The sequence below is a fragment of the Theobroma cacao genome, chromosome 3 (genome assembly GCF_053813885.1).
Source record: "Theobroma cacao isolate CCN51 chromosome 3, ASM5381388v1, whole genome shotgun sequence".
Taxonomy (NCBI): Eukaryota; Viridiplantae; Streptophyta; class Magnoliopsida; order Malvales; family Malvaceae; genus Theobroma; species Theobroma cacao.
Genome location: NC_142641.1, coordinates 45,296,982 through 45,323,541, shown reverse-complemented (window position 1 = coordinate 45,323,541; position 26,560 = coordinate 45,296,982). Strand labels below are relative to the sequence as shown.

Here is a 26,560-nt window from a genome sequence, read left to right as displayed (position 1 = left end):
CAAGTGTAAACTTACGTCCAGAATTGTTATTCACTGGAAACTATTTTAGTTTATTTGGTAGGTGTTTTTGTTATTATTATTTTTATATTAATAAACATAGTTTAGTAGGATGCCTTTTTGCTGGTGCAGGATGTTTGCGTTGTGAGTGAAGGTTCTGGCCGTAGACTAAGGCTACATTTTAAAGACGTTTTATGCAGGCAAATCAACAAAGTAAGAACAACCCAACTCATCCAGAGGTTTTATCATAATTCATACATACATACATATAATATATATATATATATATATATATATATATATATATATTTGTCTCATTTTAATAACTTGAAAACATCAACTCATGGCGAAACTTTATTCTGTTCTTCTGCTATGGCAGTCTCATTTTTATTAGGAAACTTCATCTTGCTTTGATCTCACCGTCATCTCCATCATGTTTATGTATAGAATTCATCATATTGCTTTGCTTACCCAGACCTGTATGCCAAACCATCACTAAATCATTAGTTTTATCCTTTGCCTTTTTGCACCGAAAATAAAAAATAGCAAATGAGATCAGCCAAAGAACTCTGTTTCAGGGAGATAGGATTATTACCTTCCTCTTCCCATACTCGTCACAATCACTGTCGCTGTCGCTGTCGCTGCCGCTGCCTCTGCCATGGTCACTGCGGTTGCCCGAAATGCCATCCTTTATCTTGCTTAGGAGACCCCTGACAGGGTGGTCGCCCATGTTTTTGGGCTTTGCGTGGCACTCCCTACCGTTGCAAGTTGGTGCACAACCAGCTCGCCCAATGCAATGAGAGCCATTGCCAGCAGGGAATCCACGGCCTCCGCCGTAGTAGTGAGACTCATTGGCATAGTGGGTTTCGGTCTTGGCATAATGACGTGTCTCTGTTTCCGTGGTACCATAATCCATGTTTTTGCTAGGACCGTAAGCTTGGGCCTTGATGAACTCTTGTCTCTGTCCAGAGTGTTTGCCGCGGTGGTGTGCTGGGCTATGCGCCAGTCCATTGTTTGCACAATTCCCGTAGCCGTTGCTTTCGTCATAATAGCCGTAAGCTTCAGTTGTTTCATAGTTTGCGTGATTACTGAAGCCATGGCCCTTTCCACTATTTTTGTGGTTTCCATGGGTTGAACCATAGCCATAAGCTTCAGTTGCTTCATAGCTTGTGTGATTACTGAAGCCATGGCCCATTCCACTATTTTTCTGGTTACCATGGGCCGAACCATAGCTATAGCCATAACCATGGTTTTGGCCTTTTCCGGGGCTAGTCTGATTCCCGTCGCTGAAATGGTTACCGAAGCCAATTCCAGGACCATGAGCCTTGGTTTTGGACATTGCATTGCCATTTTGGGACTTGTGGCTGCCATAAGATCGGCCATACTCATCCCGAAATTCGGCCATTGCGTAAGCTGTCTGGGATTCTTTCGTCCCATGGATGGGGTGTTGGATTTGGCTATAGCATTCACTTTCGCTGTAAGCCACTGCATAGCCATTCTGGGGTCCCTGGTATTTGTTCTCCCTTTTAGTAGCCTTGCATGCCCAGTTAGCCATGTCAGACACTTTCTGGCCGAATGAGCTGCAACCATAATATCCTTGGTTCAAGCCCTTTTCGGTTGTTTTGGGCAACTGCACTGAGGCCATTGCTGCTGCTAATTCTCTAGAGTTCTGACCGACTCTCTTAAATTTGCTATTGCTTGATGATTTTACTTCGTGGAGCAAAATATATATATAGAGGCTGGAGGATGGAATTCCCCTTTCGGTGCGCATATAGATTATGACCAGAAAATATATCTAAAATAAGAAAAAGAATTCATTGCAATCAGACAGAGAATAAGTTCCACATCTCGACCGATAGCATCATTGGAATTGAATATGGAATATATTTCGGTCACATTTGTTCTTGAGTAGCAGAAGCGTTGAATGGGCGCCCATCCATTTTCTCTAGAAAGAATCTCTTTGTCAAGGAGATGATATGATAAAAGAAAAAGAAAGCGACACATATGATTTCATGGAGTCACCGGATTCAGCTTTTTATGGTGATCATTAGATTCTATGCCTACTACTGACATTTAATTACTAATAACTTCCATTAGCAAGGTCGAGCTATAGGCTTTAGCATTTTTATTGAGTAATATCCAAAATGTTGTCATATTCTGGGAGAAAGGAGCTTCAAATTTGGATCACTCTTTTTTAACAAAGAAGAATTATTCATTATTGAGTGGAGAAATCATTAAGGGTATATTTTTCTCGTATCATTTTCAAATTCCTTGAGCCAGTTTACTGTTGCAAATGAGAGTCATACGCATGTGAAATGTATAGGTCAATAATGGCGAGGAATGGATATATACATACATATATTTCAAGCCCAAGTGGTTAGATTAGTCGAGGAAATTATAACTTCGATATTGGAAGTTCTTCATCGAAAGAATTTGGATCCGCTGCGAGTTAGCAGGAAATATGGTATTAACTTTGATATTGGAAGTCTTTCATCTAAAGAATTTGTCCGCTGCATGTATTCATTTTGGCCTGTTTCATATCTTGTCTTGCGTTATCCCATAGAACATGTGAAATGGGAAATTAGCAGATAATATGATCTGAATCGTTGAATGATTTTTATTTTTCTTTTCTTTTCAAGTTTGTTCTTAAACAGATAGTACTTAACTGTAGAAGATATCCCTCTTCTCTTCTTAACAATCCTTGGCCCTGGTTACTTTTGATGAAATTCTGCAGCACATTACTGCAGATCACGCTGCTTTTGTTATGCATTTCTTTCGGTAATGGCTTGTGAATTCTACACAGCTCTAAGATAAATAAATTATTGTGGTTAGAAGTTCTATAGCAGAATTTTAGCTTCCATTCATTTGCTTTATACTATATGTATTGAACTTCTGAAAAGAAGAGTATTTCGTAATTCATTGGTCTGATCAGAGATGCATCGTCTAGCGGGCATCAGTAGCAAGTTCACCTCACCTGAAAAGTATCATCTTCATGGTTGAAGACCAAGTTAGTAGGCTGGATTGGTGAAGTAGTGAGGACTCCTGATTGGTACATGGTATATAAGAAGCCTAGAACTTTTTTTTTTTTTTTTGAAGGGCATGAACATTTCATTGAAAGAGCTGGCAAGGGGGTTGCCTGAAAAAAAGCAGAGAGGGCAGAGAAAATCCCTTCCGCTGCTTATCTCCTGTTGCAAAGAGACCAAATGGGTCAGACAATTCAGCCACGAAAAAACAACTAGTCCCCTGGGTCCTAAATGGCAACACAGTTCAGCCACAAAACACCAGAAAAAGGCAAAGGGGCAGAAAATATTCACGCCGACCGGTACATGCAAAAATACCTCAATGTGAATATCCATCATCCATACTAAAAAAGGAAAAGGAAGGAATGAACTGGAAACCATCATAGATCATTATCATCAAACCATCCATACTAGAACTGTTGATCATAGAATCTGAATTGCAAAATAAAACTGTAATTGAACTCTCGAGATTGCCAAAGAAGCAAATCAAAACATTTGAGTCCTTTAAAATCTCAGGACTCCAGGATTTGGTGAGAATTCAGCGTACTTACTTTGATCGAAACAAATCTTTCAGTCGATATCTTCTCTTCAGGGGGAAAAGGTTTACACCTTCATTGCAATCATTGTTTTGACAGTATCAATGTAAGCATCCACTTTACTTACTTTCTGCTTAAAGTCTCGGTTATCTTATATCATCCAAAGGCTTAGTTTTATAAGGAAGTTGGCCCAGATTGTTAGATAGTCCGTGATACTATGTAAGTAAAAGGAATGTGGCTGCTCGCGTTTACAGCAGCCTCTCTCCTTGCAGTTTGCTGGCTTCCAACCATTTTACTTTGCTTATCAAGAGCGTTATGTACGTTTTGGTCCTAACTTCATCCATCGGTGCAAAATCTTTAGGAGTTCGAGAGAAGGTTCTGCTTGCACCATTCTTTATCATAGAAAATATTTATTACTACTATTTATTAGAGACAGAAGTTCACTTTTACATAGGACATCCCACACTTAAATGAAGCTGTATTGCTTCACTATAGAACCAGCCATGCTACATGGACCTTTATCGATTCCATTAGCGCATCTTGTTTACTTTATACTATGTGGAAGCTTTATTTAACGGATGATGGATCCCCCAGGACTGATCCTCTCAGTTCTGCAAAACACAGAATTAGATACCGGTAAGAATGCAGGAAAAGGTTCATGATAAAAAAATCTGTATTGAATTTATAAAACACCCAACTTTTCTGAGCTTCAAAGTTTGGTCAATAACTTGCCTTTTTTGTCCCACATTTGTCATCGTCACTCTCACTGTCACTGCTGCTACTGCTGTCGTCACCGGAAATGCCATCTTTGATCTTCTGTAGCAGGCCTCTCTTCTTGTGCTCACCCCTCTTTTTGGTCTTACCCTGGCAAGCCATGGCAGTACCGGATGCATCGTGCTGAGTTTTGTGGCCGTTAGTCTGGCTCATGCACTGGTTTTGGCTCGTGTGAGACGTGGTGTGATGTGGGCAATGCCCTTGGGTTTGGCCGCAGCATTCGGTAGGCTGGCCATCGCTGTGGTGGCTTCCATGGCCCTTGAAGATTGAGCTAGCCATGCCGGACACCTTCTGGCTTAATGAGTGGTCTTGGTGTCCCTGGTGGCAGCAGCTTTTCTCAGCAGGTTTGCAGCATTGGACTGAAGCCATTGCAATGGGCCAGGGAAGATAGGAAGGCTAATAGGAAATTGCTAACCTCTAAGGACTTCTCTTGAGCTCTCTCTATGGCTCCTTGGTGTTACAAAGCAGTTTTCGAGCCTATTTATAGGCATGGAACGAATGAGATTCGTTCAATTTTACATCACACTCCGAATCTACCTTTTGGGTATGGTCGCCTTTTAATCACAAATACCAGCAGAATAGATTCCATGCGTTGTTTTTGCGGTTAGTGTCAAGCCTAGAGTAACTTTCATCTTCTGTTTTCATTCAAACATATTCGTCCTTGGCGCATTGAAAACGTCTAAAAAGAATCGTGGAGATCAATCATGGTGGTTCAATTTGCTTTACAGTCAGAGTCCGTAAAGAGTATTCCTATACAGTGATGGAAGAAACTAGAATTGAGAAATTGGACCAGTTGAATTGGATTCTCTTTACCCTTTGTCCGAACGAAAGAGTGTTGATGGTTCGAGGCCTCCAGGATACTCATCGGCAATCTCTATCTAATCTCACCGGAGCAAAATTCATCTGCTAATAACTTGACAAATAAGGTTAAACATTTCATTCGTACTTAGATATATCATCACTTGTCAGTATTGTGTTTAAAAAAATTCTGAAATCTTTAGTAAACTAATAGAAAAGGAAAAACTGTCTAATGATGATTGGACGAATCCACTAAATTTTGCATGAGCATGATTATATCTACTTTGGGCTCGGGCGTCTTCCAAGGAAACCCACTTTCCAGATAAAACCTCTGGGTTTAGGCCCAAAAGACGGAACAGTCAACCTAGTGGGAAATAACTACAAGTCAACCTGTGTTACTCCATTGGTAAGTCGCACCAGTCAGTCCGTGAAGCTCTAGGAGTGATACACCTAAGTTCTTTTCAATTTTGTCTCACCAGTCTTTTCTTCATAATGCTTCCCACACTTCAATTCAGTTTGTCCAATCCTTGAGTTGATTCCCTCCCCATATTTTATGCTTTCCTTCACCACAAATAAATATATTTTCAGTAACTGTTTGATCAACTTCTCTCTGTTATATATATACTTTCAATTTATGTCTACTTTCAGAGTGCAGCGCCGTTGATCCTTTCTCCTCTCTCATCTTGTTCTTTCTAGCCAGTTAGAGTGCATTGCTCTTTTTTCTACTATATGTTGTGTGGAGAAAATGGATGAGCGTCCGCAGAAACAAGCCAAGATCTTAAAATCCACCTCGGAAGGTAATTGATTCTTTTGCCTGCACACTTACCCTAACTTTTGTCATCCTTTTCTCAGGGATAATGCATCTTGACTTTGTTTCATCCATGACTTTACAACAGTACAGTGAGACAGACTTTACCGCTAAGCAATTGTAAGAATTTTTTTTTTTCAACTTATGATCTGGTGCAGAAGTAAGCAGTATCGAGTGGGAATTCATAAAGATGACTGAACAAGAGGAAGATCTTGTATACAGAATTTACAGATTGGTTGGAGACAGGTAAAACATTATTCATCTGACGAAGTTTTCCTCGGCTTTGTTAAAACATTTTCAGCACTACACTTGAAACAGATTCTATACCAACTTAATTTTCTAATGAAAACTAAAAATGATAATGAAATTAAACCCAGTAGATTGGCTTCTATAACTTGCATAGACGTGGTCCTGTTTGTCTCTGTGGCCCTGCTCGGGTGCTTGCGTGAGAGAAAGAGATCCTGAAGAAAGAGAGAGCCCGGAAGATCAGGGCGTGCCGTTTGATCCGGAGTGCAGTGCAGAGGCGAGTAGATGAAAACGTGAAGCTCGGGAATAATTGCATTGCAGCACGCCGCTAGGCAACACGATTTGACGGACTCAATGGAGTAATTTTCAGCCAACGTGCTGTACTTTCTTTGGAGTTTGTTTTATATGGAAAGATCAGACAATGATCAGTTTTTCTTGGGGGTCTAGACAAACATTACTCCTCGAAAAAGAACAGGTCCTCGGGCAATGCACATTTTTTACAATATTGTTAATCATGGGAGAAACTAGAAACTGGATATACAGAAGTGCACTCGTGCTCATATTTTAATTCCTAATGCTTAAATCCTCCCCCCACCCCTTTTTAATTTTTTGGTTGATCAATTTCTAAGGAGAGAGAGGATCAATTTACGAGGCATTCTACCTTTATTCTGCATATAAGCTAAGGACATTCATCAGCTTTATGCATTATTGTATGTCAACCTGCGGAAATTCTGGATTTGTCCCAAACATGTATTTATCTCTTTTCTGTTCCCCTTATCTCCCTACATGTATATTTCTCTTCATAATCAATGTCTGCTTGACCAAACTCCCACTGATTTACCTGTACTTACTGCTGAGACATAGACCCATCGAATTCCAAATTTATCAGACTATTGGTTTATCTTTTTTCTCCGAGCTTATTGCTTCTCAGTTCTGACATGATTAATTTCAAGGAGTCTTCTTTTCTTTATACATGCTAATTAACTCTACATTACATAAGTTTTAAAATTGAATAACAGGTGGGATTTGATAGCTGGAAGAATTCCAGGGCGTACAGCAGAAGAAATAGAGAGGTTTTGGATAATGAGACATGGTGAGATGTTTGCTGATAAAAGGGATGAAGAGAAGGCCAAAGTTTCGTGAAGTTCTTTTTCTTCCACGGGTTTACCCATATTTCTTCTCCAATTTCTTTCCTTAGTTCTTTCCAGCTGCTTCCATATTCTTCTTGTATAATCCTCTGTCCTTGTTGAGTGCTTCTCAGTAGAATTTGTATTGGATGTTCTATTCACCTAAATTGCTAATATCAAGTTTTGGGTCGATTGAAATATTTGTCTTCTTAAACATTATAATTAACTATTCAAATAATCAATAGACCAATCAACATGAGAATTATCATGTATTATTGATTAATTGAACTGTCAACTGAATAAAAGCTTAATTGTATAGCAGGCGAACTCGCAAAAGTCAAGCAATACTCTTAAATTTCATCAACCAAATGCGGACGCTCGTACTTTAATCCCAAGCACAAAGCTACATACACACACACACACACGGAGAAATTACGTCTGCGTTCACTTTCACATATCCTAAAGTCAAGGCATATAAAACTAAAGCACTACATGTCCTCCAGAACAAACGAACAGTACCTTGCACATTTAAAGCACGTGGCAAACATCGTGGGCCTCAACCCCACTCAATCGGCCATACACAGCCACACCAACCAGAACTGGGACCAGCGGCGTGAACTTGGGAAGCGAATAGCTACCGGATGCCATAATATTTACCGAGCAAAGACAGCCACTCACTCCTCGGGCGGAGACTCCAACAAGTTATTTTTTTGTACATCAACTAATTGGGATATGTTTCACAAACCCGGTGAATGAGTCAAGAAGGAAAATAAGCATTTAAACTGAAAATTTTTTAAACACTTATTTAAAACGACACTTTGGAACGACGTTGTAATTATTTTAATTATATTTTGAAGGGAATTAACAGACCTCATTTAGAATTGATTAAAAATTAACAAAAAATCCAAGTCAACGTAATACAACTTTTACTAACCGTGACGAAAGTGAAATTCATAATCAACATACTAGAAAAAACAAGGAGATGGAGACGTGGTTCCAAGTCCGCCATTAATTAATCAAAGGATATATGTAATAATCCAGGCGATTCAAAATTAATAGATATGTCAAATTCCAGGTGATATTTAACCTTAAAATCCCAACAAGTCATACAGAATTCTTTATTATTATTATTATTATTATTATTAAAATTCAAATACTAGTCCTTGGGTGGCAGAGGGATTGGTCCAGGAAAAGTTGGGATGAAAAGAGTCAATATCACTGACAGGGCGGTCAACACTCTTTGAGGGTAATTTGGGCATGAGCCTGGTTGTCGCTTAAAACCTTTTGATACTAACCTTGGGCCATTTTTCACGTCATTTTCCAACCCCATGATCTTCCACGAAAACGCGGTTACCATAATTACCAGAGGAGGGGATTTACCTTTTGAATTTTTCAAATGTTAATTTCGGAAAAACTTTTTGCTTTCAAATTTAATGCTAGTCATTTGTGACCATCAAGTCAAAAGTTTCTTGTTCAACTACCAGCTTTTGAGAATCTTATTCTTATTTTTTTTATTTAAATTAAAAAATTATGCAAAAAAATTTAATCGAATATATAGAAGATTCAAATATCTTGTCAAATAATAAAATTTGGATTAAGGTATCTTATATGTTGATATACCTAACATAATTGAGCAATTACAAGATATAATTAGTACGAAAGTAATTAATTTATTTCAAATTTTATTGATTTTAATTGGTTTGTTCAAGAACATCTTACCAAAAGAGTTTACATAACCCTATCAAAAATTTGATAAAAGAAGCTAAATAATTGAAATGGAAAAAAATTAGAAAAATAATAACAAAAATTAGACCAATGAACAGTCAAATACTAAAATATTTCACAACATCTAATTTAAGGAGACTTTTGACTCAGAAAATGACATATCCATGGAGAAAATTGACCCTTATTGAGTTCTATGATAGATATATATATATATATATATATATATATATATATATATATATATATATTTAAATCAATTGCCAAAAGTACTATTATACCTACTAGATTTGTTTTAATCTTTATTGTCATTTAGTACTTGAAAATGGTCTAATTGAAAACTCTCCTCAACCCCGTTGACGACCCCTAATCATTTGTGTGTAAATTCCATAATTTAAACAAAAAAATAAAAAGCTATTTTATTGAAATACTCTGTTAACAATTGTATATATATGCAAACTGCAAATAAGATATCAAGTCCAAAAGATTTGTGCACGAGGAGGCCTAGCTAGTTTCTGAATTTAATAAATCCCTTCATTTGTTTTGACTTTGCAGGTTTCACATTGAAGACCCAACAAACAAAATGTTGTCTCTCTTCTGCTTTCTGAATTTAATTTAATGAAGACGAAGTTTATTCCTAATACTATACTATGTCTCAGAGGGGACACTTGCAATTCCATTCATCATGGTGATGTCCATCTCATGGCACTTATTGAAGGAAAAGCTCAACAAACCCAACAATACAAAGATAAACAAAGGACCCAAAATGACAGAACCTTAATCGAATTAATAGGCTTAATAATCACAGTGAAACCTGTTGTTTAGTCACTTTCTAATCTACGTATGAATTAGAGAGGGTTGTTGGGTTAGGTTCCTAATTCAGGACAATGGCCTTAGGGGCCCTTGAAATGAAGGATGTTGTTTGGTGGCTACAATCCAGGTGAAATTCCTGCCTTTGATGAAGCTTTTAATTATCTTAAAGTCTATAAAAGAGATGGGTTCTTTTGGAAAATTTCCCATTAAAAAGAATTGTGCGGTTTCCAAATATGTTACCGTGCATGCATCGTGTTGAAGTTCTTTGACCATGGAAACAGGGGCAAATCCCTCTAGAAAAGGAATTCAGGGTTGGCTCAAGCATGGCCAGACTGAGTCAATCTACGTTTATGCATGTTCTCGACAGTTAAGATTCATCATAGAAAATTGAAAATCACATTAAGAAACTAGAAAACTTAAAAGCCACGTGAAGAATCTAGCAGGGATAAGCAGATGGAGAAGTGGGTGCAGATGGCGTCTTCGGTACACGTAAGCTCCCATTTTCCCCACATTGAGAAGCACAAGGGCAGAGCAAGAACGCGGAATATGGTTTGAAACTTCTTGGTCCAACTCTTCTATTGAGCTTCAACCCTGACTTTCTTAGTTCTCTATTCGTTTCTCTTCTTAACCTCAATCATTCGTGTCATAAAAGGACAAATGAGAAAAGAAAAGGGCGGGCCACGTTAGAAGTAATTTGAAGGAAGAATTGGTCAGAATTTGGAGTTTGGACCTCTCCTCAGTCCGCACACTCCACTCTTACTTCTTATCGTATGACCAAAGACTGGTCTATGCTGAAAAACTCGGTTTCTTTTGGTCAACCTTCAAACTTTCTACGTTCCCACAACCTTTTCTATCTCAAGGAGCTCCTTTATAAACCCAAACCTTCAATTTTCTTCTTCAAACCAAGAGCTTTCACTCTCGTACTCTCCCTTTCGCTTAAGCTCTACATAAACAAGTTTTTAACAGCTGAACTTTTCGGCTCCATAATACAAATTTCATTCAGGCCAACTTCCATGGTTGTTGCTTCTTACTCTTCACCATTCAGGTTATTTCAATCCCTTTGGCTGCTTCTGCTTGTGTTCCTTAGGGGAAAGCTTTTGCTTCTTGATAACACAAATTTACCCAGTCTAGTATTTGGAAGTGGTAGTATTATGATTTAGTACTTCCAAATTTCAAAGAAGGAATCACCCTATTTCCCGTTATATCGTGCGGTGAAAACTGTAGAAGAAGGAAAAAATGGAGCACGGATGGCACTGGGAGCAGGAAACACTGATCGGTGAGCTGATTCAAGGAATGGAATTAGCAAAACAGTTAAGGGTGCATTTGGGAACAGCATCTTCTGTTGAGTCCAGGGACTTGTTAGTACAGAAGATTTTGTCTTCCTACGAGAAAGCTCTTCTGATTTTGAAAATGAATCGGCCTGTGGGACAGCCACAACAGAATGTGGGAGCAACATCTGGAGTGCCAGAGTCTCCCCTATCCATAAACGGCAGCCCTCGGAGTGATGACCTTGAAAAGGACAACCAGGATATCCGAGATGTCTCAAAGAAGAGGTGAATTTTCAAGCTACAAGTTATGAAATTCTCGCATCTTTTGTTGCAAACTTATGGTTAATTTGATGCTAATGCTTCCTGGAACATGTTTTTGGAATTGGGTTTTGCAGAAAGATGTTGCCTAGATGGACGGATCAGGTGAGAGTAAGTTCTGAAAGCCTGCTGGAGGGACCTCATGACGATGGGTACAGCTGGAGAAAATATGGGCAGAAAGATATCCTCGGAGCCAAATATCCTAGGTGATAAGTCTTTTCTCTTGTCCTGCTTGAAAGACCCTTTTTCTTTCTTGGAAGTCATTGGAGCCACTCATGTAATCATTTGCTAAGCAGTTTCTTCTATTAAACATATAAAAAAAAGTTACACCAACTTTTTAACCCTTTGGGATCTGTAGTTTCAAAAAGAAAGAAAAAAAAAAACCAAGAAAAGAAAAGTAGGCTATTCTGTTTTTGACTAGTTCATTGGAGTGCCTAAAATTTTCTTTTCCTACAAGTATCTTCACTTTTGTTTGGTAAAATTTCTGATGGGAGATGGTTTGCTTTTGCAGAAGCTATTACAGATGCACCTACCGGAACACTCAGAACTGCTGGGCTACAAAGCAAGTCCAGAGATCGGATGAAGATCCCGCCATCTTTGAGATCACGTACAGAGGAACTCACACATGTGCCCTTGGCAACCAGGCAGCAGTTCCACCACCAGCATCACCAGAAAAACAAGAACATAAATCAAACAACCTTAACTATAACAATAACCAACAATGGCAATCACAAGATATCCTCTTAAATTTTCGAAAAGGCCTAAGGGTCAATACTGAGGGCTTAGACAATAAAGGGGTGGCACCGTCCTTCTCTTTTCCTCCATCATCATTTGGGTGCCTTACGAGCGAAAACCATACTTCTTCACCTTCAGGAGTACTTGATAACAACAATATCTTGGGCAGCTTCTCTTCGCCTTTCATGTCTCCTGCTACACCTGAATTAAACTACTTTTCAGTTTCTCATTCTCAGATGAACAACTTGGGAGGGATTCTTGATGCACGGCATGCTGAATCTGTTCTCACGGAGTTGATTTCGGCCAACACTTCAGCCACCAATTCTCCAATTATGGAATTGGATTTCTCACTCGATCATGTGGAGTTGGATCCAAACTTCCCCTTTGACACCCCGGGATTTTTCTCCTAATTCATTTTCACAATCGAAATAAGAGTAAAGGTAGGTCTAGAATTCAGGTTACGCTGACCAGATTAGCTGGTTGCGTCTGTTCATCCTAGCTTGTGTTATGACATGAGCTATTGCATAATAAATAAGTCAGTTTCAATTCAATGTTGATTTTAAGAAATTTCCTCGGATAACAAGTTTTGACATTAGTTCTAATCGCAGTTGCAATAATATTGGTACCTAGACTTTTACCAAAAAGAATAGTGTTGGCATATAGAAACCTTCTGGTGTGAAACACATAAATGATGCAAATATCCTTTAACTTGCTGCAACTTCATTGCAATATGCAAATCAGTTTTCAAGCGATGGCCATTTGAAATCCAAATAAGTTGTCCATAACATAATATTGTGCGAAAGCAACAAATCCCATCTTTGCCAATAGAAAAATATGTATATACCGGGAAAAAAGAATCTACATTCCTATGGTCTATTCAGTAGACACAACATTGCTTGTCTAGACTCTTAACAGATGGAATACATAAACAAAATAAAACCCAGAACTCATGCCGATAAGAGATCTGATAAAATGAGGACATGGAGAAACGCGGACAGCATCTGTAATTCTAGACTGGAAACTCGCAATATGTTATAAGATATGTGAAAATGAGCCAATAACCAAGATACTCAGCAGCAAATAAGAATGGTAGGTTGCACGTGTGCTAGTAATTGTGCTGAGGGGATCTCAGGAGAACAATAGTAGCAAGGTAACTGCAGAAAAGATTAGGTATTACATAACTGTGAGAAAAGAAGCAACATTCAACAGAAGTGAGAAGAGCTCCTAGTACTTGAACAATGAAATGGCAAGGATATTAATTATAATGTTACTTACTACACCTATATGAATGGCTTCTTCTGCTCTTTTGCATCTGGAGCAGAGCTTGATGTGCTTTCTTTTGCATCCTCAGTTTTCCGAAGAGCTTGTCTCAACCCCAAGACAATGAATAAGTTGGTTAAAGTGAGAAGTGATTCAGCACCTCCATGTAACCAATCCACATTAGACAAGGAAGTACCATATTTCACCTTGGCTGTCTCAACCACATGGATAGAGTCACAATTTGGCATGCATGTGTAAAAATTGATCGATAACAAATGAAAGCAATTTTTGTTTAGTGGTGAGAACTTACCATATATTCCAGCGGGGACTGCTCGGTGGACACGAAGTCAGAAAAGACCAACACAAACAAAATTAGAGAGTTGAAACAAGACACCAATAGCAAATCAAATTACAGAAGAAAAGCATCCAAAGTAAGAAATTTTGTACAACACTAAATTGAATGAAGCCACATTTTGTTTGTTTTTTAACCCTATCCCCTCTCATTTATTTTCTGTTTGCTTTGGGCTGAATTGTGTACTTCATGCAGCTTAGCTCCACTGACCAAGTAAACAAGGAATTGGAAAACATTGCCACAGGATTCAAATAGAAAAGAAGTGAATATATTTAAAGCCTAAAAATCTATATTAGGCAGTGTACAAAAAGATGAAAATAAGCACCCTGGAGAAAATGAAGCAAAAATAAGAAAGACTTGCCACTAAAACAGAAGAATCTATGTGAAACCAATGATCAGCACTGAAATATATGAATGGATTCATGGAATTCTCCAGCATCACAACTGGGAAGAAATTACATGGTAGAATATATAGATAACTTGGAACCTAGCTGCCTGCCTGCCCTGGTTCCAAATGAGCAAAAGCAGACACCAAATTTCTACCATTCTAACAGAAGTGTTACAGCTTTAAGATGCCCCACTGTCACAAAATGCATATCTTCCCTAAGCTAGGATAAGAAAAAGGTCGCATTTAATTATCCAAAAAAATAAGAAAAAAAAAGGTAGCATAGAATATGAGAAACAAGATAAATTAAATTCAAATATCTAACATGTGATTTACACAATTTGAGAAAACAAAAAGAGGATGTATGCAAAAAATGATGGTATTTCAACGTAGGTGCCTTTATCAACAAAGTGGGATCTTGTAAAAAACCATTATCAAGAGGTAACTAATGATCGTTTCACTTCGTTTGCACCTTAGCTACTCTGTCTAATTTTATTCTAATTTTTGCCCAAATGCTAGTTTCTTCATTTCATGGCAAGAGAAACCCCTTGCTCCCAAGTCAAAATTCACTTCATTTGTGAAGTTCAGAACGAGAGACAGCATAAAATAACCTTATAATGTCAATTACTCCATAATAAAAGGATCTGAGAAAGAGATACGTATAATTCCCAGAAACTCACTGGTGGCCCCAACAAAGGCAAGCAAGAAGTAGAAGCCAAAAAGGGTGAGCTTCGGAGCAGACTTTGATTTGGTGATGAAGTACAGGAACCCAATGTACGGAAACAAAGAAACTGCAAAAAACTGCGAAGCAATGCTCTGCGAGTCAATGTTAGGTGCCCATGGATCCACTGGCAATAACCACCCACATACAATTCCTCCTTTCCTCTTTACAACTTCTCCATTTTTATAACTCCTGAAATCTCTGCTTAATTTACTTGGGTTTGCTCGGTGATTGTGCAAGAAAGAAGAAGAGCCCGCAAATATTAGAGGGACAGGATAGCTGGGTAGTAGTTGTAGACAACTGAGATTCATCGTAACTACAGCTTCTGCCTTTTCGCTTAGGAATTTGGATTTCCCTCTTGTAGATAATAGTAATGCGGTGGATCGGAGAAATTTGATGTGTGGATTTGGGTTCTACTGCAGCAAACAGGCCATGTATAATGGGCTTTGCCACACTGACTTGGACTGATCACAGTGAACCTGGACTGTACAGAGCCCAAGAATTTTCTACCTTCAATTAGAAGTAACACCACCAATTCTTGGGCTTCTCCTCGCCCATTCTTGAAATAGAACGGTGCGGAGTGCAGAGAATCAAATGAAAAAATGTGGAGAGCGCATGGCGGAAGGTCGACTATAAAATACCATAAGGGTCTAAAATAATAATTGAGCTCATGTTCAACGGTCACTTCCTCTGGCTTCTCCTAACATTACCTAAAAAGGAACGAGGTATTTTAAAAGCTTGGAACTATAAAACTAAAATGTTTGACTACTTTGTTTATTTCTTTAACACATATCAAGTGTTGTTGTTCTTGCTTACTTTCCGGAACAAATGCATGGGAGGTAGGAATTGATTCCCTTCCATGCCGGACCATCAATTCGCTATTAAATTAGCTTTACTTCCTGTCTTTATGTTGTTGGATTGAGCCGTTCCTGTGGATTAATTGTGTCTTGAAAGGATAATCTTTTATTCTGCTTGTCGCCTACAATGGACGTGCCGGAGCCTTCGCGAGATTTAAATAACTGTGTTTCATCTTCTTCCTCTTCTTTTCTTTTATTCTTTCTGAATAGAAGATTTAAAAACGCAACAGCTTAAAATACCAATGGGAGGGGCCAAGGAAGTTCAAACAAACAAGCGAACAAGAAGTAGCTGGAACAAACGCAAAAGCAGTCGATGGTAAAGCCAAGTTACAGGTAGCAAAGCGTTTAAGAACTGGACTGTTTGTCCAAAAGAACTGTCTGGTGCTAATTATCTTGATTTTCTTGCTGTTCATGGCACGCGCACAGCATGAAATGAAGTTGACTGGAGTATTAATTAGTACTACCAAGTTCTAGGACAATGACATTTAAGGCAGCTGGGGATGAAGGTGAGATTAATAATTTATACGGACAAGACAATGGTAGATACAGTACAGACAAGTGAACTTTTAGACCGAACATAATACAGTTTCTGAAATTGCACGGTTCCAATCTTATAAAAACCAAACTAAGGCAGTAGAATGTTAGTAATTCACAAAGTAATTTTGTCTCATCTCCAATATTATAGAGAAAAATAAAACAAAGGACTAAGCTTAGAGTATTTAAGTTTAAGCTCACTATTTCAAATTAATACAATAAGGTATGGATCCTTATATCAAGGATGCATGCTCCACTTCCCCTACCCTAAGGATGCACGTGAAATAACTTAAAACAATTTTATTTCATAAGTTTTCATCAAATACTCCAAATATATAGTTACAAGCAATGCAAATCCAAAACCCACTAATTAATTCAAAGGCAAGCTACCGCTTTATTTCCATTAATTTTTTTTTAATTTGAAGAATTGAGATTCGAATCTTAATCTTTAAACAAGAATCATATACCAATTAATAAACCAAATATTCAGATGCTTTATTTTCATAATTTGACCATAATATATAATTCATCACTAATTGAGGAAGACAGCTCCTAGCTGTATTCCACATTTTACATTATCATCTAATATTTTCTTCATGTCGTATTTGTACTCAAAGCCCATCTTCACCAATTTGCTGGAGTCACAAGCAACGCCTTTCTTTTCTTGCCCCATGAACCTGCACATTGAAATCAAAAAATTATTATACATTATTATATACCGAATTTGCATGTTAAGATTTGTTTATATTTCTAGCGTACTCTTCTTTTATCTGGTGTTGTGGATAATTTTCTCGAAAGTACGTTGAGTTTTGTCTGATGGTTGGATTAGCTGCTGCACAAAGGAATCTGCCTCTCATGGAGGGTATCTCCATGCAGAAGATATGTGCATCGCTGACGTCTTCGATGTGTACCTAGGAATTGATCCCAGAAGTTCTTCAATAAATTCGAATGCCTTGAAAGCGGGCAAATTGCCAATGAGCTGCGAAAACATTACTTCTACGCTTAGAGGCACGTATGACAGTAGCGTCTCTCCTCCCTCTAGGCCACAGGGAAGAGTTACAGCTTCTAACTTGCCATCAGGATTATCGTTATAGCTCAATGCCCCTTTCTCTGCTAAGGTTTTTGCTATCTTGTATGTCTAACAGCAGGAAATTTCATCCAAAAAAAAGATGGTCAGAATTTTAAACTTGAAGTTTAAAGTAATTTGAGCCGTAAAAACAGTAATTTAGGAGAAAAAGTCGAAGATTTTGTATTGGGAGATTGGGATAAAAATACCATAATTAAAGAATTAAAATAAAATTAAGAAGTAATTGAGAGAAAATCATTTCAAATTAGAAAAATTGCATAACTGTGTAAACAAAGAATATAAAAATTTGTAAATAATATATATATATATATATATATATATATATATATATATATATATATGACTGATTGAATATATATAATTCCTCCAACGAAAATCAAATTAATACTAGTTCAAAACTTGGGATAAAATTAGAAATCTCATCAAACAACAAAAATTGCTAGCTGTCATTTAGGCCATGAAAATTATGGATCAGAAAAGGACATACCTGCATATACTCGAGGCCACGAGTAAATGGGAAATCAATAAGAGTCCAACACGATTCATTTATGGAAAATTTGCGAGTTCAGTCCATCTTTTGTTAGTGGTGAGGATGCTGTGAAAATAATTTTGCAATGTTGGATATACTATAGAAAAATGACGATTGTAGAGAATGTAATTACTAGAAAGATTATATTGTAGTATTTGGTTTGAAAATATTTTATTAAAAATAAAATATAAATTTATAAAATCATCTTTTTATATAAAAATATAAAGTTAAATATTTATATTTTTTTAATATAAATTTTTAATTTTACATTTTTTTATAAAAATTGATTAAAGTAAACAAATATAAAATTATTTTTTTAAAATAGTGAATAAAAATATAAGAGAAAAAGATATTAAAACACCAAATAAACAAAACAACAATGAAATCCAAAGGGTGTTGAAAGCTATTGCTGGTTTTTTTTATTACTGATCTACTTTGTTTTGCACCCAACAAAGTAAAATGGTGAGGACAGTTTGTTTTGCACCAAGCAAACTAAAGGTGGAATTACTGATATACTTTAACATTCAATATACTATTAATTTTCGGTTTAGTGCCCTTTTTTTTTTTTTTTGAAGGAAAACAAATTTACGGTTTGTACAAATGTTAATTAATAAAATTATATTACTATATCATTTTTGGATCAGATTAATTAATTTAATTTCCTGTTGATGGAAACTAATTAGCAATCCTCAAAGGATACGGCAAAGGAATATATATTCTCAAACAGAATTAAATTGTTAGTTAAAAAAAAATTGAGTACATTCAATGTATATCCTATGCCTATCTGTGTATAGGTTTATCATCATTTTGGGCTTTGTATATTGCCGAAAGTTCAAAACAGATTTATTTTCCCATTAAATACATCATAAATATTCTTACGTTATATGGGTATCTAACAGGACCAAAGGCATAGGGAGGGGAGCTAGTACGGTCCCGCCTTCTAAAAATTTTAAATTTTTTTTTATTTTTTGAAAATATTTTATAATTTTATTTTTATAAATATTATTATTTTCGTCACTGAACAGAACGTCAATATCACCTATGTAGCAAGCCCATTGTCGAGCTGTATGCTTTATTAAAGCAAAAACTACAATTTTTAATGTTGCCTCCAACATCTAATTGGGGAGAGCACCCAGTCGCCTTCTGCATTTCATGCTATCATCTAATATTTTCTTCATATCACATTTGTAATGGAAACCCATTTTGATCAGCTTGCTAGAGTCGAATGCAATTCCTCCCTTTTCTTCTCCCATCAACCTGAATTAAGAATGAAATCAAACAATAATCAGTACATATATATAGCACTATATGTTTTTTTTAGTATTAAGTAATACAAGCATTGCTCGAAATTCCGAATTATTTTTCAATTACTAATTTCTTACTCTTCACCAATCTTGCATTCCGGGTAATTTTCTCCAAAATAAGTTGCAATTTCTGCAATGGTTGGATTAGCTGCTGCACAAAGGAACCTGCCTCTCATGGATGGGGTCTCCATGCAGAAGATATGCGCATCACAAACATCATCAATGTGTACCAGGGGAACTGATCCAAGAATCTCTTGCATAAGTCTTAATCCCTCGACAGAGAAAATTTTTCCTCTAAGGTGTGTAAGAGTCATTATTTCCACACTTAAAGGCACGTAGGAAAGAAGAGTCTCTCCTCCCACCAGGCCACAGGGAAGTGTTACGACTTCTAAATTGCAGTTATTCATTTCGTTATAGCTCAACGCCTCTTTCTCTGCTAACGTTTTTGATCTAGTATATGCCTAAGAGCAAGAATTGCAGCCAAGAAAGAAAGAAATGTGAATTTCATATTCTGAGACATTAGTTAATTATTGATATCACTGCAGTGACAATCTAAAGAGAAGAAATAAATATATACCAGTGTAACTTCATTGCAGTAAGTAAATAACATATCAACAGGTGTCCAACACGATTCATCCACGCAAGGTTTGAACTGAAGTCTATCTTCGGTTAGTGGTGAGGATGCCATCACAGAAGCTGTGTAGATGAGTCGCTTAACTGTTTGGGATCGGATGCAAGCGTCAGCAATGCTTCTCACCCCAGCAACAGCTGCTTCAGTTGTATCCTTGAACTATTATAAATACACAAAAAAAAAATAATAATAATAAAGTCATCAAAACTTGGGTTAAGACAAATTGGAAATAACTTTGATAAGCTAATCATTTGATGAAGAAAACCAACCATTGAGCCTTGAGTACTGTCATGAACCAATGGAGTAGCTACATGAAAGACATACTCACACCCCTGAATTGCTCTTTCAAACTGATTGGGATTGTATAAATCAGCTTGAAATAACATTAGATTGGTGTCTGCACCAGGGAGGGACTTAAGAAAGTCTACTTTTGATTTATCCTCTGCAATTTTATTGAAAATTATTAAAGTCTATGAGATAGCTGCAAGAGCACGACAGAAGGAAAGAGAGAAATAGAGATGGGGATAAGAAGGAGAACCCAAGTTTCTGAGCGTGGAATGGACAATATAGCCTTTCTCTAGGAGCTTCTTAACAAGCCAAGACGCGATATATCCAGCACCTCCGGTAACGCAGACCTTGATATTAGATGTCCTGTCCATTCTGATCTGCTTTATTTTGGCCCAGCTGATTGTTTTCTTTGTGGGAGTAATTGAGGAGTAAAACAAGAATAGCAAAAGGATTTACCTTACCCCAGCAAAGAGCACGAGCTTTTAAGGTCATCAGGAAATGAAGAGGTCAAAGTAGAAACGTCAAATATTCCGAGCTTAAGGTGGGCCAAACCAGCCGGCCAATTCATAATTTATCATTTAGGTTTAGTTAGTTTTTTATTATTTTCAGAAGAAAGTGAAACTGGATCAACACATCGTTGAATGATTTACGTAGACGGCTATTGCAACCAATCATGCTTCTGGGTTTCTAACAACATTTATCGTCTTTATAGTTTCTTTGAATGTTGACTTCCTTGATAGATCAGAAATATCCTAGCAATTCTCAAAGACTACGCCAAAGATACGTCCTTCACTACCATCAGCCCATGTTAATCTAATTTCTAATATATAAATTGCCGTCTTTCATTAGAGTAGCTGAGGTAATGATCCAAGCCAAAGTTTGAGTATATCACTTTATGATTCAATGGGGTTTAAAATGTTAATTAACTAGTGAGGTATAAATATAAGATTTTCATAAAATTTAACTTATATATGTTTGATGCATTCAATTTTTTTTATTACGTACCAGAGTAGCTGATTAGGTGATTAATTTCATTTCAAGTGCTTTTAGTTGGACAACTACGTACATTGTGGGAGTATAAGAGATTTGATTTTAATACAAGACACTAGAAAATAGACTGAGAATTTTGGACCTATCATATCTCTTGATATAATTTCAATCTGATCATGTCTTGAAGAGATTGCAGTATAGTCTCTCATTCTTTCCGAAATACAAAGTAATTAAGCAACGATTTTGTGGTAAACGGCATTTCCAAAGTTTCTGCTAGGTGAAACTAAGCAAGCTAGCAAGCCTTCAAAAAGAAAACTAAAGAAAGCTTTATGTATGCTTTTGTCCCTCAAGCTTTATTTATCGTTTCTATCTAAAGAGGCCAAAGCCCTGATTGCTTGTTAGAACAGCATGCTTTATTAAAACAAGAAAATACTACTGTAAACTTAATTTTATGTTGCTTTCCACCAAAGCAGTGTAGGACAGGATGACCATGACTTTTATTTGAGGAAGAGAGCTCCCAGTCCTCGTCCACACTTTACACTACCATCCAATATTTTCTTGCTTGATCAAAGTATCGTACTTTGATGGACCTGAAGTGGCCTGGAATCATTAGTTGACCTATTAGAGTTTGGTTTTGGTCCATTTGGAGACAGTTTAACTTTTTCCTTTTTATTAATTATAGTTTTTGGTTCCTTTTTTTGCTTCCTTGACAAATTTAGCTATGATATGATGAATACGGATGCTGCAGAGACAAGAAAAGCATTCAGTAGCAAAGAATATTCAAGTTTTGACTACATAATTATAAGAAAAAACTTGAAGGGGAAAAAGATCGTGTTTGAAACATTGCACTCATAAACAAATGCACAATTTGGGTAAGCCACCAAAAGAGAGGAGAGAGAGAGAATATAGAAAAACACATTTACACAGAGGACTAAGAAGTGGGTTCAAATGCGGCTTGTTCATGCCAAGCGCCGTTCAAGTTGGATTGCCACAGCCTTACAGGCCCATTACTTTCAGTAGTTGCCAAGGTCATTCCGCTCATATCCCATTCCATCTGCCACACCTGATCATCAAACAAACAACAAGATTTTAATCATTTAACTCACCTTCTCCATGAAAGTGAACAAATCTACCTAAAGTAAAATAGGAGAGCAGGCAAGTAGAGCTATAGCCTCTTTCTGTGTAAGTACGCAAGTCTAGTTATAGAGGCAGAAATATACAAGAGATATACATACACTTGTTACCTTTGTCTAAAAAATGTGATGAGAAAATAGGTAAAAAGGTGGACATAAAGGTTAAAAATAAGTTTTCCATTAATTTAGCTAGCTAGCTTAGGGCACTAAGCGGTTAGCTCTCTTTGCTAGTGTAGCAGTTTTACCAAAAAGTAGCATAGGGATAGCAGGAACATTTAAGCATATTAAACTCAGTCCTAACATGTATAACATGCACCATTCTCCTGGTCTTATGCGCACTAAGATCACAAGAATTTGGATACTGCCAAGTTTCAAAACATCTACATATATCATATATGTTATCCCTTCTCTGCCTGGTCCAGAGTACCATGCATTCAATCAATCATCAAGGCGCCTCCCTAAACACTAAGACAACTGCCATTCGTAACCTATCATCAGCCAAAATTTCACAAGAAAATGAGAAAGAAGCAGGCTACAAGAAGCAAAATTCAGACTTGTGAAAGGAAACAGAAATCCAAAAAGAAAAGAGAAAAGGCTAAGATAAAGACAAAAAAAAATTGATGATGCTTTTGTGGTGAATAGACAAATCAAAGGAGAGGATGTTGATAGTTAAGCAGCCAGAGAGAGTGATAAATTAATATTGCTGGTGCCAGGGCTCTTACTGGCAATGCCACAATGAAAAACAGAGGCTTAAATTTTACCATGGTGCGTTTTAGATGATTTTTCTCACTATCTAACTGAAAACTGCAGCTATTCAGTTGAAATCCCAACTAGTGAGGAGCCAAATCCAAATCACACACTAAAAAAAAACCTCATTTATGCCTTTATACACACATACAAACTGTATAAATTTTAAATATTGCAGCTGTACAAATCACATGTAGAGTAATAGAAAACAATATACAGAATATAAAATTTTAACTATTGTATACCTCACTGTTATGTTCAGAAAGCAATGCAGCCTTCTCTACTGAGAGCCTTCCATCCAAGTCAGGGGTTGATCCAACATGCCATATAGCAATTCCTTTTTGAGATGCAACAGCTATTACCTCATATGGCCTACAAAGAAGAAAAAAGGTATTTAGTTTCAACAGAATTCACAATGCAAATGGTCTGGAAAATATCCCAGTTGAACCCCAGCATAAGAGAGGAACTTGTGGACTCTATACTATAAAGACTTAAATCCTACTAATGGGCAACGGCTCATATAGAAAAACATTTTCACAAAGAATAATAATTTCCATTACCGTCCAATGTTTGGTGCCCATGCAACAGAATAAACTTGATCTCCCTTGTCACCAGGCAAAGCCAACTCTGCTACTGGGAGCCATCTCTGATGAGCTGGATCAAATTCCCACACCTATGGAACTCTAGAGTGAGTCTAAATTAGCAATATAACAGCACATCCACATGTTTCTGTCAGTAAGCAAGTCACTCAAGAATAATGATAACGGCCAATCTCCTAACATCAGAATATGGGTGATCTCGGCTAGCAAACTTGCCCAGTTTTCAATAACTTGGGATGCTGGAACTTGATAAACCAAACCAAATAAAGATACGCTGCATACTACAGAGACGATGCTCATGGATGGAACAAATTGATGCACCCCAATTCCATTATAGTAGAGCAGAATTTAGCTGCAAGGAAAATGAATTTAAGAATACCTTGGGGGAATTGAGCTGTGGAGTATTAGAATTGAAACCCAAAATAAAGCTTGATTCTTGGCCTTCACCCCTTTGAGGATTCCAAGAAATACAAGCTGTTAAGCATGAAGCCTTCCCAAATGTAGAAACGGAATCTATAACATTCTGATATTCAGCCTGAAATAAAAATCATAAAAGAGTTAAAAGAAAATCAGAACGTGGATGAGTGGAGAGAGTACAGACACTCACGAGAGTACAATATAACATGCAAAACTAACGATTGGGAATGACTGGATATCTAGAAAATGCAACAGAAAAAGAGGGAAGCGTAGATGCACAGAATTGAGCACCTGAAGTTGCCAGTTCTTTAGTTCCAATGGATCGAGGAGCTCAAAGATTTTCACAAAGCCGTCTGAGTAAGCAGCAACCTGTAAAACTAAATGAAAAGTAGCTATGAAAATGTCGATTGTCAAAGCAAAATATATTATATTTGCTATTATGGTAACATGGAGCAGAATTTGCAAAACCATTCAGTTATAAAGCTGACCATTTTCAAGCTCGTCTGGTTGACTCCAAATTGAACATCGAGAACCTTCGAACTAGTCTTAAAGCTTTTGCATAGCTTCCACTGAAGAGGTTGTGTACCTATCAAAATTTACAATACCAATCGGCATTTTCGAAATATTACCATCAAATCTAAGGATGAAAAATTCAGGGAAGAAAAAAACCTTCTACAAGCTCTTCCCATATGGATAAAGTCCCATCTTCACAAATGCAAGCAACAGCATCCCCATACTCAGGAGGGATCCAAGCAACCTTCACAATACCAGCTTCACTGGCCTAAAATCGAAGACACCAACTCAAAAAATTGGGCCTAAAATGCGATAAGTATTAAATAAAAAAAATGAAACGCGAAAAAAAAAACAAAAAGATTCTTTGACCTTGAATTTGGAGGAGCAAATGAAGGAAGAAGAGGAAGAGTCACGAGAATCTAAGATGGAAAGAGAACCGTCGACGGAACCTGCGGCTAATCTCTCGCCGCAGTAGTTCCAGGCCGAGCATGTCGTGCCTCTTTCGAGTGTCGCCAATGGTTTCTCCATGTCCGTACAATCTGTTACAGATTCAGGTGCTACAAAACCCTAAACTCTGGGTTTTTGAAAGGTCCAAGCCCAAGCTTCTGGGCTTAAGCTATGAGCCTTGGACTGACTGAGCTATAGGGCTGGGGCCATTTGTATCAACCATGTTGGGAATTAACTGTGCACACCACCAAAGGTAAATTCTTGAAGTTAATAGTCGTACAGTAATAGGTAAAAGATCTTGTGAAAAACTTAATTAGTTTTATATTATAAATATCTTTTTTTTTTTAATTTGAAGAAGGGGTTCGAACCCTATCAGGTATTGATTAATAAACCAAATATTTGAATATTATGAAAAAATTAATTGAATTAATTTATATAGTTTAAGAAGGTGTGATTTTTCTTCAATATAAAATGAATAAGAATAAAAGCAAAAGTCAACGGATGTTTAAATCAGAATTTGCGTAACACGAAAACATTCTTTTCAGAGAAATCAATTGAGCAAAGAAAATTCTTGTGATTTCTTTATAGTTTTTTTTTTCCTTTCCGAAAGAACATTGTAAGTATACACCAAATAATTAACCAAGAACATCTATTCCAGATTAATACACGAAACTCTCGGGGCAGGACCATCCTTGTCCTAAAAGAACACCGAGGATGACGGGAGTGCTTGCAACCAGTTCTCAGGGCAAAGCATCTTGTTTTGACTGAGAGCAATCCGATCTGCCGCTTGGTTTGCAGTTCTTCATATCAAGCTAAGTTTGGATTGTTTGATTCGCTGTCTTAAGTTTCCATTCTTTCTTTGCAATTTCCTTACAAGCACCTTTCAATCCGATTCAAAGATTTCTTGCCAATTTTGTTTATAATTCAAGTTGGCAAAAAAAATCAAAAAAAGGGAAAAAAAAAGAAGGTCATCTAATATCTTTAGGAATCTTGTAACCATTGAGGGAATTTTTAAAAATTTTCCAGTAATTTCTTTGTTTTTTCAAATGGCAATTGCAATTAACGTATTAACCGTTGATTTTGCAACTTGATGAGCATGTTAACTAATTTAGAATGTAACTACTCTTGTGATTTAAACAGAGCATAGGTGAAGATTTCTTGAGGGCCAAGAGTCAGGAGATATTGTTTGTATCTACAACTCGAAGTCTTATAAATGCAAAAACAGAAGCTTACCAATAATAATGTTGCTACAAGACATTTGACAAAACAGAAGAGAATTAATACAAAAGATGGAATGTAGGGGAAGTTGGCAAGTTTTGTAGTTTAGTGTGGCTATGGAAAAAATGAGAGCGAGTAGCTGAAATGAAACTGAGCCTGGTTATGACATAAGTTGCGGAATGAAAAGGCTCAAAAAGAAGTCTCTCAGGAAAAAATTATTCGGTTGCCAATAATTTCCCTTCCGACTCCTCACCTGCATTTAGAAAATGCTTTTCTTCTCCACCATTTGACTCTTTACTGGTGCAAAAGAAAGTGGCGTATGAACCATATCCGTGCTTGTTACTTCGTTTTGGAACCAAGCAAAATCACTCGTACAATAAGAATGT

The 26,560-nt window shown here is 37.0% G+C and overlaps 7 protein-coding genes and 1 pseudogene across 8 annotated transcripts; 2 read left to right on the top strand and 6 right to left on the bottom strand.

The window, feature by feature from the left end:
- Nucleotides 1-163: 163 nt before the first annotated feature.
- On the bottom strand, nucleotides 164-1,666 carry LOC18606677 (uncharacterized). The gene is made up of 2 exons (XM_018117183.2): nucleotides 593-1,666; nucleotides 164-474 (listed from the first exon to the last, which is right to left on the bottom strand). Exons 1-2 carry the CDS (start codon nucleotides 1,640-1,642, stop codon nucleotides 451-453), a joined length of 1,074 nt encoding a protein of 357 aa, XP_017972672.2. The 5' UTR covers nucleotides 1,643-1,666; the 3' UTR covers nucleotides 164-450.
- Nucleotides 1,667-3,943: 2,277 nt separating this feature from the next.
- Nucleotides 3,944-4,778, bottom strand: LOC18606676 (uncharacterized). Its single transcript, XM_007040420.3, has 2 exons — nucleotides 4,286-4,778; nucleotides 3,944-4,164 (listed from the first exon to the last, which is right to left on the bottom strand). The coding sequence occupies exons 1-2, from the start codon at nucleotides 4,694-4,696 to the stop codon at nucleotides 4,159-4,161; spliced, it is 417 nt and encodes a 138-aa protein (XP_007040482.3). The 5' UTR covers nucleotides 4,697-4,778; the 3' UTR covers nucleotides 3,944-4,158.
- Nucleotides 4,779-5,554: 776 nt separating this feature from the next.
- On the top strand, nucleotides 5,555-7,504 carry LOC18606675 (transcription factor TRY-like). Its single transcript, XM_007040419.3, has 3 exons — nucleotides 5,555-5,922; nucleotides 6,092-6,179; nucleotides 7,199-7,504. Exons 1-3 carry the CDS (start codon nucleotides 5,871-5,873, stop codon nucleotides 7,320-7,322), a joined length of 264 nt encoding a protein of 87 aa, XP_007040481.1. The 5' UTR covers nucleotides 5,555-5,870; the 3' UTR covers nucleotides 7,323-7,504.
- A 3,235-nt stretch (nucleotides 7,505-10,739) lies between these two features.
- LOC18606673 (putative WRKY transcription factor 41) lies at nucleotides 10,740-12,713 on the top strand. The gene is given in 4 exon segments (XM_007040416.3): nucleotides 10,740-11,394; nucleotides 11,505-11,633; nucleotides 11,939-12,554; nucleotides 12,556-12,713. Coding segments are annotated over 4 exon segments (1,101 nt in total). The 5' UTR covers nucleotides 10,740-11,077; the 3' UTR covers nucleotides 12,595-12,713.
- A 147-nt stretch (nucleotides 12,714-12,860) lies between these two features.
- LOC18606672 (1-acyl-sn-glycerol-3-phosphate acyltransferase) lies at nucleotides 12,861-15,244 on the bottom strand. Of its 2 annotated transcripts, none has more exons than XM_007040414.3 (4): nucleotides 14,840-15,244; nucleotides 13,733-13,750; nucleotides 13,438-13,633; nucleotides 12,861-13,316 (listed from the first exon to the last, which is right to left on the bottom strand). In XM_007040414.3, the coding sequence occupies exons 1-3, from the start codon at nucleotides 15,189-15,191 to the stop codon at nucleotides 13,443-13,445; spliced, it is 561 nt and encodes a 186-aa protein (XP_007040476.3). In that variant the 5' UTR covers nucleotides 15,192-15,244; the 3' UTR covers nucleotides 12,861-13,316; nucleotides 13,438-13,442. The 2 variants fall into 2 exon arrangements, with proteins under 2 accessions (XP_007040476.3, XP_007040477.3); XM_007040415.3 differs by having other exon boundaries at nucleotides 13,443-13,633.
- A 1,559-nt stretch (nucleotides 15,245-16,803) lies between these two features.
- LOC148763865 (NADPH HC-toxin reductase 1-like) lies at nucleotides 16,804-18,693 on the bottom strand (annotated as a pseudogene).
- A 154-nt stretch (nucleotides 18,694-18,847) lies between these two features.
- Nucleotides 18,848-20,554, bottom strand: LOC18606671 (NADPH HC-toxin reductase 1-like). The gene is made up of 5 exons (XM_088804772.1): nucleotides 20,361-20,554; nucleotides 20,092-20,264; nucleotides 19,769-19,981; nucleotides 19,270-19,652; nucleotides 18,848-19,144 (listed from the first exon to the last, which is right to left on the bottom strand). Exons 1-5 carry the CDS (start codon nucleotides 20,479-20,481, stop codon nucleotides 19,003-19,005), a joined length of 1,032 nt encoding a protein of 343 aa, XP_088660898.1. The 5' UTR covers nucleotides 20,482-20,554; the 3' UTR covers nucleotides 18,848-19,002.
- Nucleotides 20,555-21,849: 1,295 nt separating this feature from the next.
- On the bottom strand, nucleotides 21,850-25,076 carry SEH1H (Transducin/WD40 repeat-like superfamily protein). Its single transcript, XM_018116710.2, has 8 exons — nucleotides 24,879-25,076; nucleotides 24,666-24,777; nucleotides 24,485-24,582; nucleotides 24,288-24,365; nucleotides 23,959-24,114; nucleotides 23,541-23,653; nucleotides 23,226-23,352; nucleotides 21,850-22,163 (listed from the first exon to the last, which is right to left on the bottom strand). Exons 1-8 carry the CDS (start codon nucleotides 25,035-25,037, stop codon nucleotides 22,032-22,034), a joined length of 975 nt encoding a protein of 324 aa, XP_017972199.2. The 5' UTR covers nucleotides 25,038-25,076; the 3' UTR covers nucleotides 21,850-22,031.
- Nucleotides 25,077-26,560: the final 1,484 nt, after the last annotated feature.

Coding starts and splice junctions, on each gene's coding strand:
- LOC18606672 (XM_007040414.3), bottom strand. CDS start 15,191: ATGAATCTCAGTTGTCTACAACTACTACCCAGCTATCCTGTCCCTCTA.
- LOC18606675 (XM_007040419.3), top strand. CDS start 5,871: ATGGATGAGCGTCCGCAGAAACAAGCCAAGATCTTAAAATCCACCTCG. Junction 5,923..6,091: donor CTTAAAATCCACCTCGGAAG/GTAATTGATTCT, acceptor GATCTGGTGCAG/AAGTAAGCAGTATCGAGTGG. Junction 6,180..7,198: donor TACAGATTGGTTGGAGACAG/GTAAAACATTAT, acceptor ATTGAATAACAG/GTGGGATTTGATAGCTGGAA.
- LOC18606676 (XM_007040420.3), bottom strand. CDS start 4,696: ATGGCTTCAGTCCAATGCTGCAAACCTGCTGAGAAAAGCTGCTGCCAC.
- SEH1H (XM_018116710.2), bottom strand. CDS start 25,037: ATGGAGAAACCATTGGCGACACTCGAAAGAGGCACGACATGCTCGGCC. Junction 24,778..24,878: donor TTTGCTCCTCCAAATTCAAG/GTCAAAGAATCT, acceptor CTTCGATTTTAG/GCCAGTGAAGCTGGTATTGT. Junction 24,366..24,484: donor ACCAGACGAGCTTGAAAATG/GTCAGCTTTATA, acceptor TTAGTTTTACAG/GTTGCTGCTTACTCAGACGG.
- LOC18606677 (XM_018117183.2), bottom strand. CDS start 1,642: ATGGCCTCAGTGCAGTTGCCCAAAACAACCGAAAAGGGCTTGAACCAA. Junction 475..592: donor ACGAGTATGGGAAGAGGAAG/GTAATAATCCTA, acceptor TTTGGCATACAG/GTCTGGGTAAGCAAAGCAAT.
- LOC18606671 (XM_088804772.1), bottom strand. CDS start 20,481: ATGGACAGGACATCTAATATCAAGGTCTGCGTTACCGGAGGTGCTGGA. Junction 19,982..20,091: donor ACAGTACTCAAGGCTCAATG/GTTGGTTTTCTT, acceptor TATTTATAATAG/TTCAAGGATACAACTGAAGC. Junction 19,145..19,269: donor GAATGCAAGATTGGTGAAGA/GTAAGAAATTAG, acceptor TTCTTAATTCAG/GTTGATGGGAGAAGAAAAGG.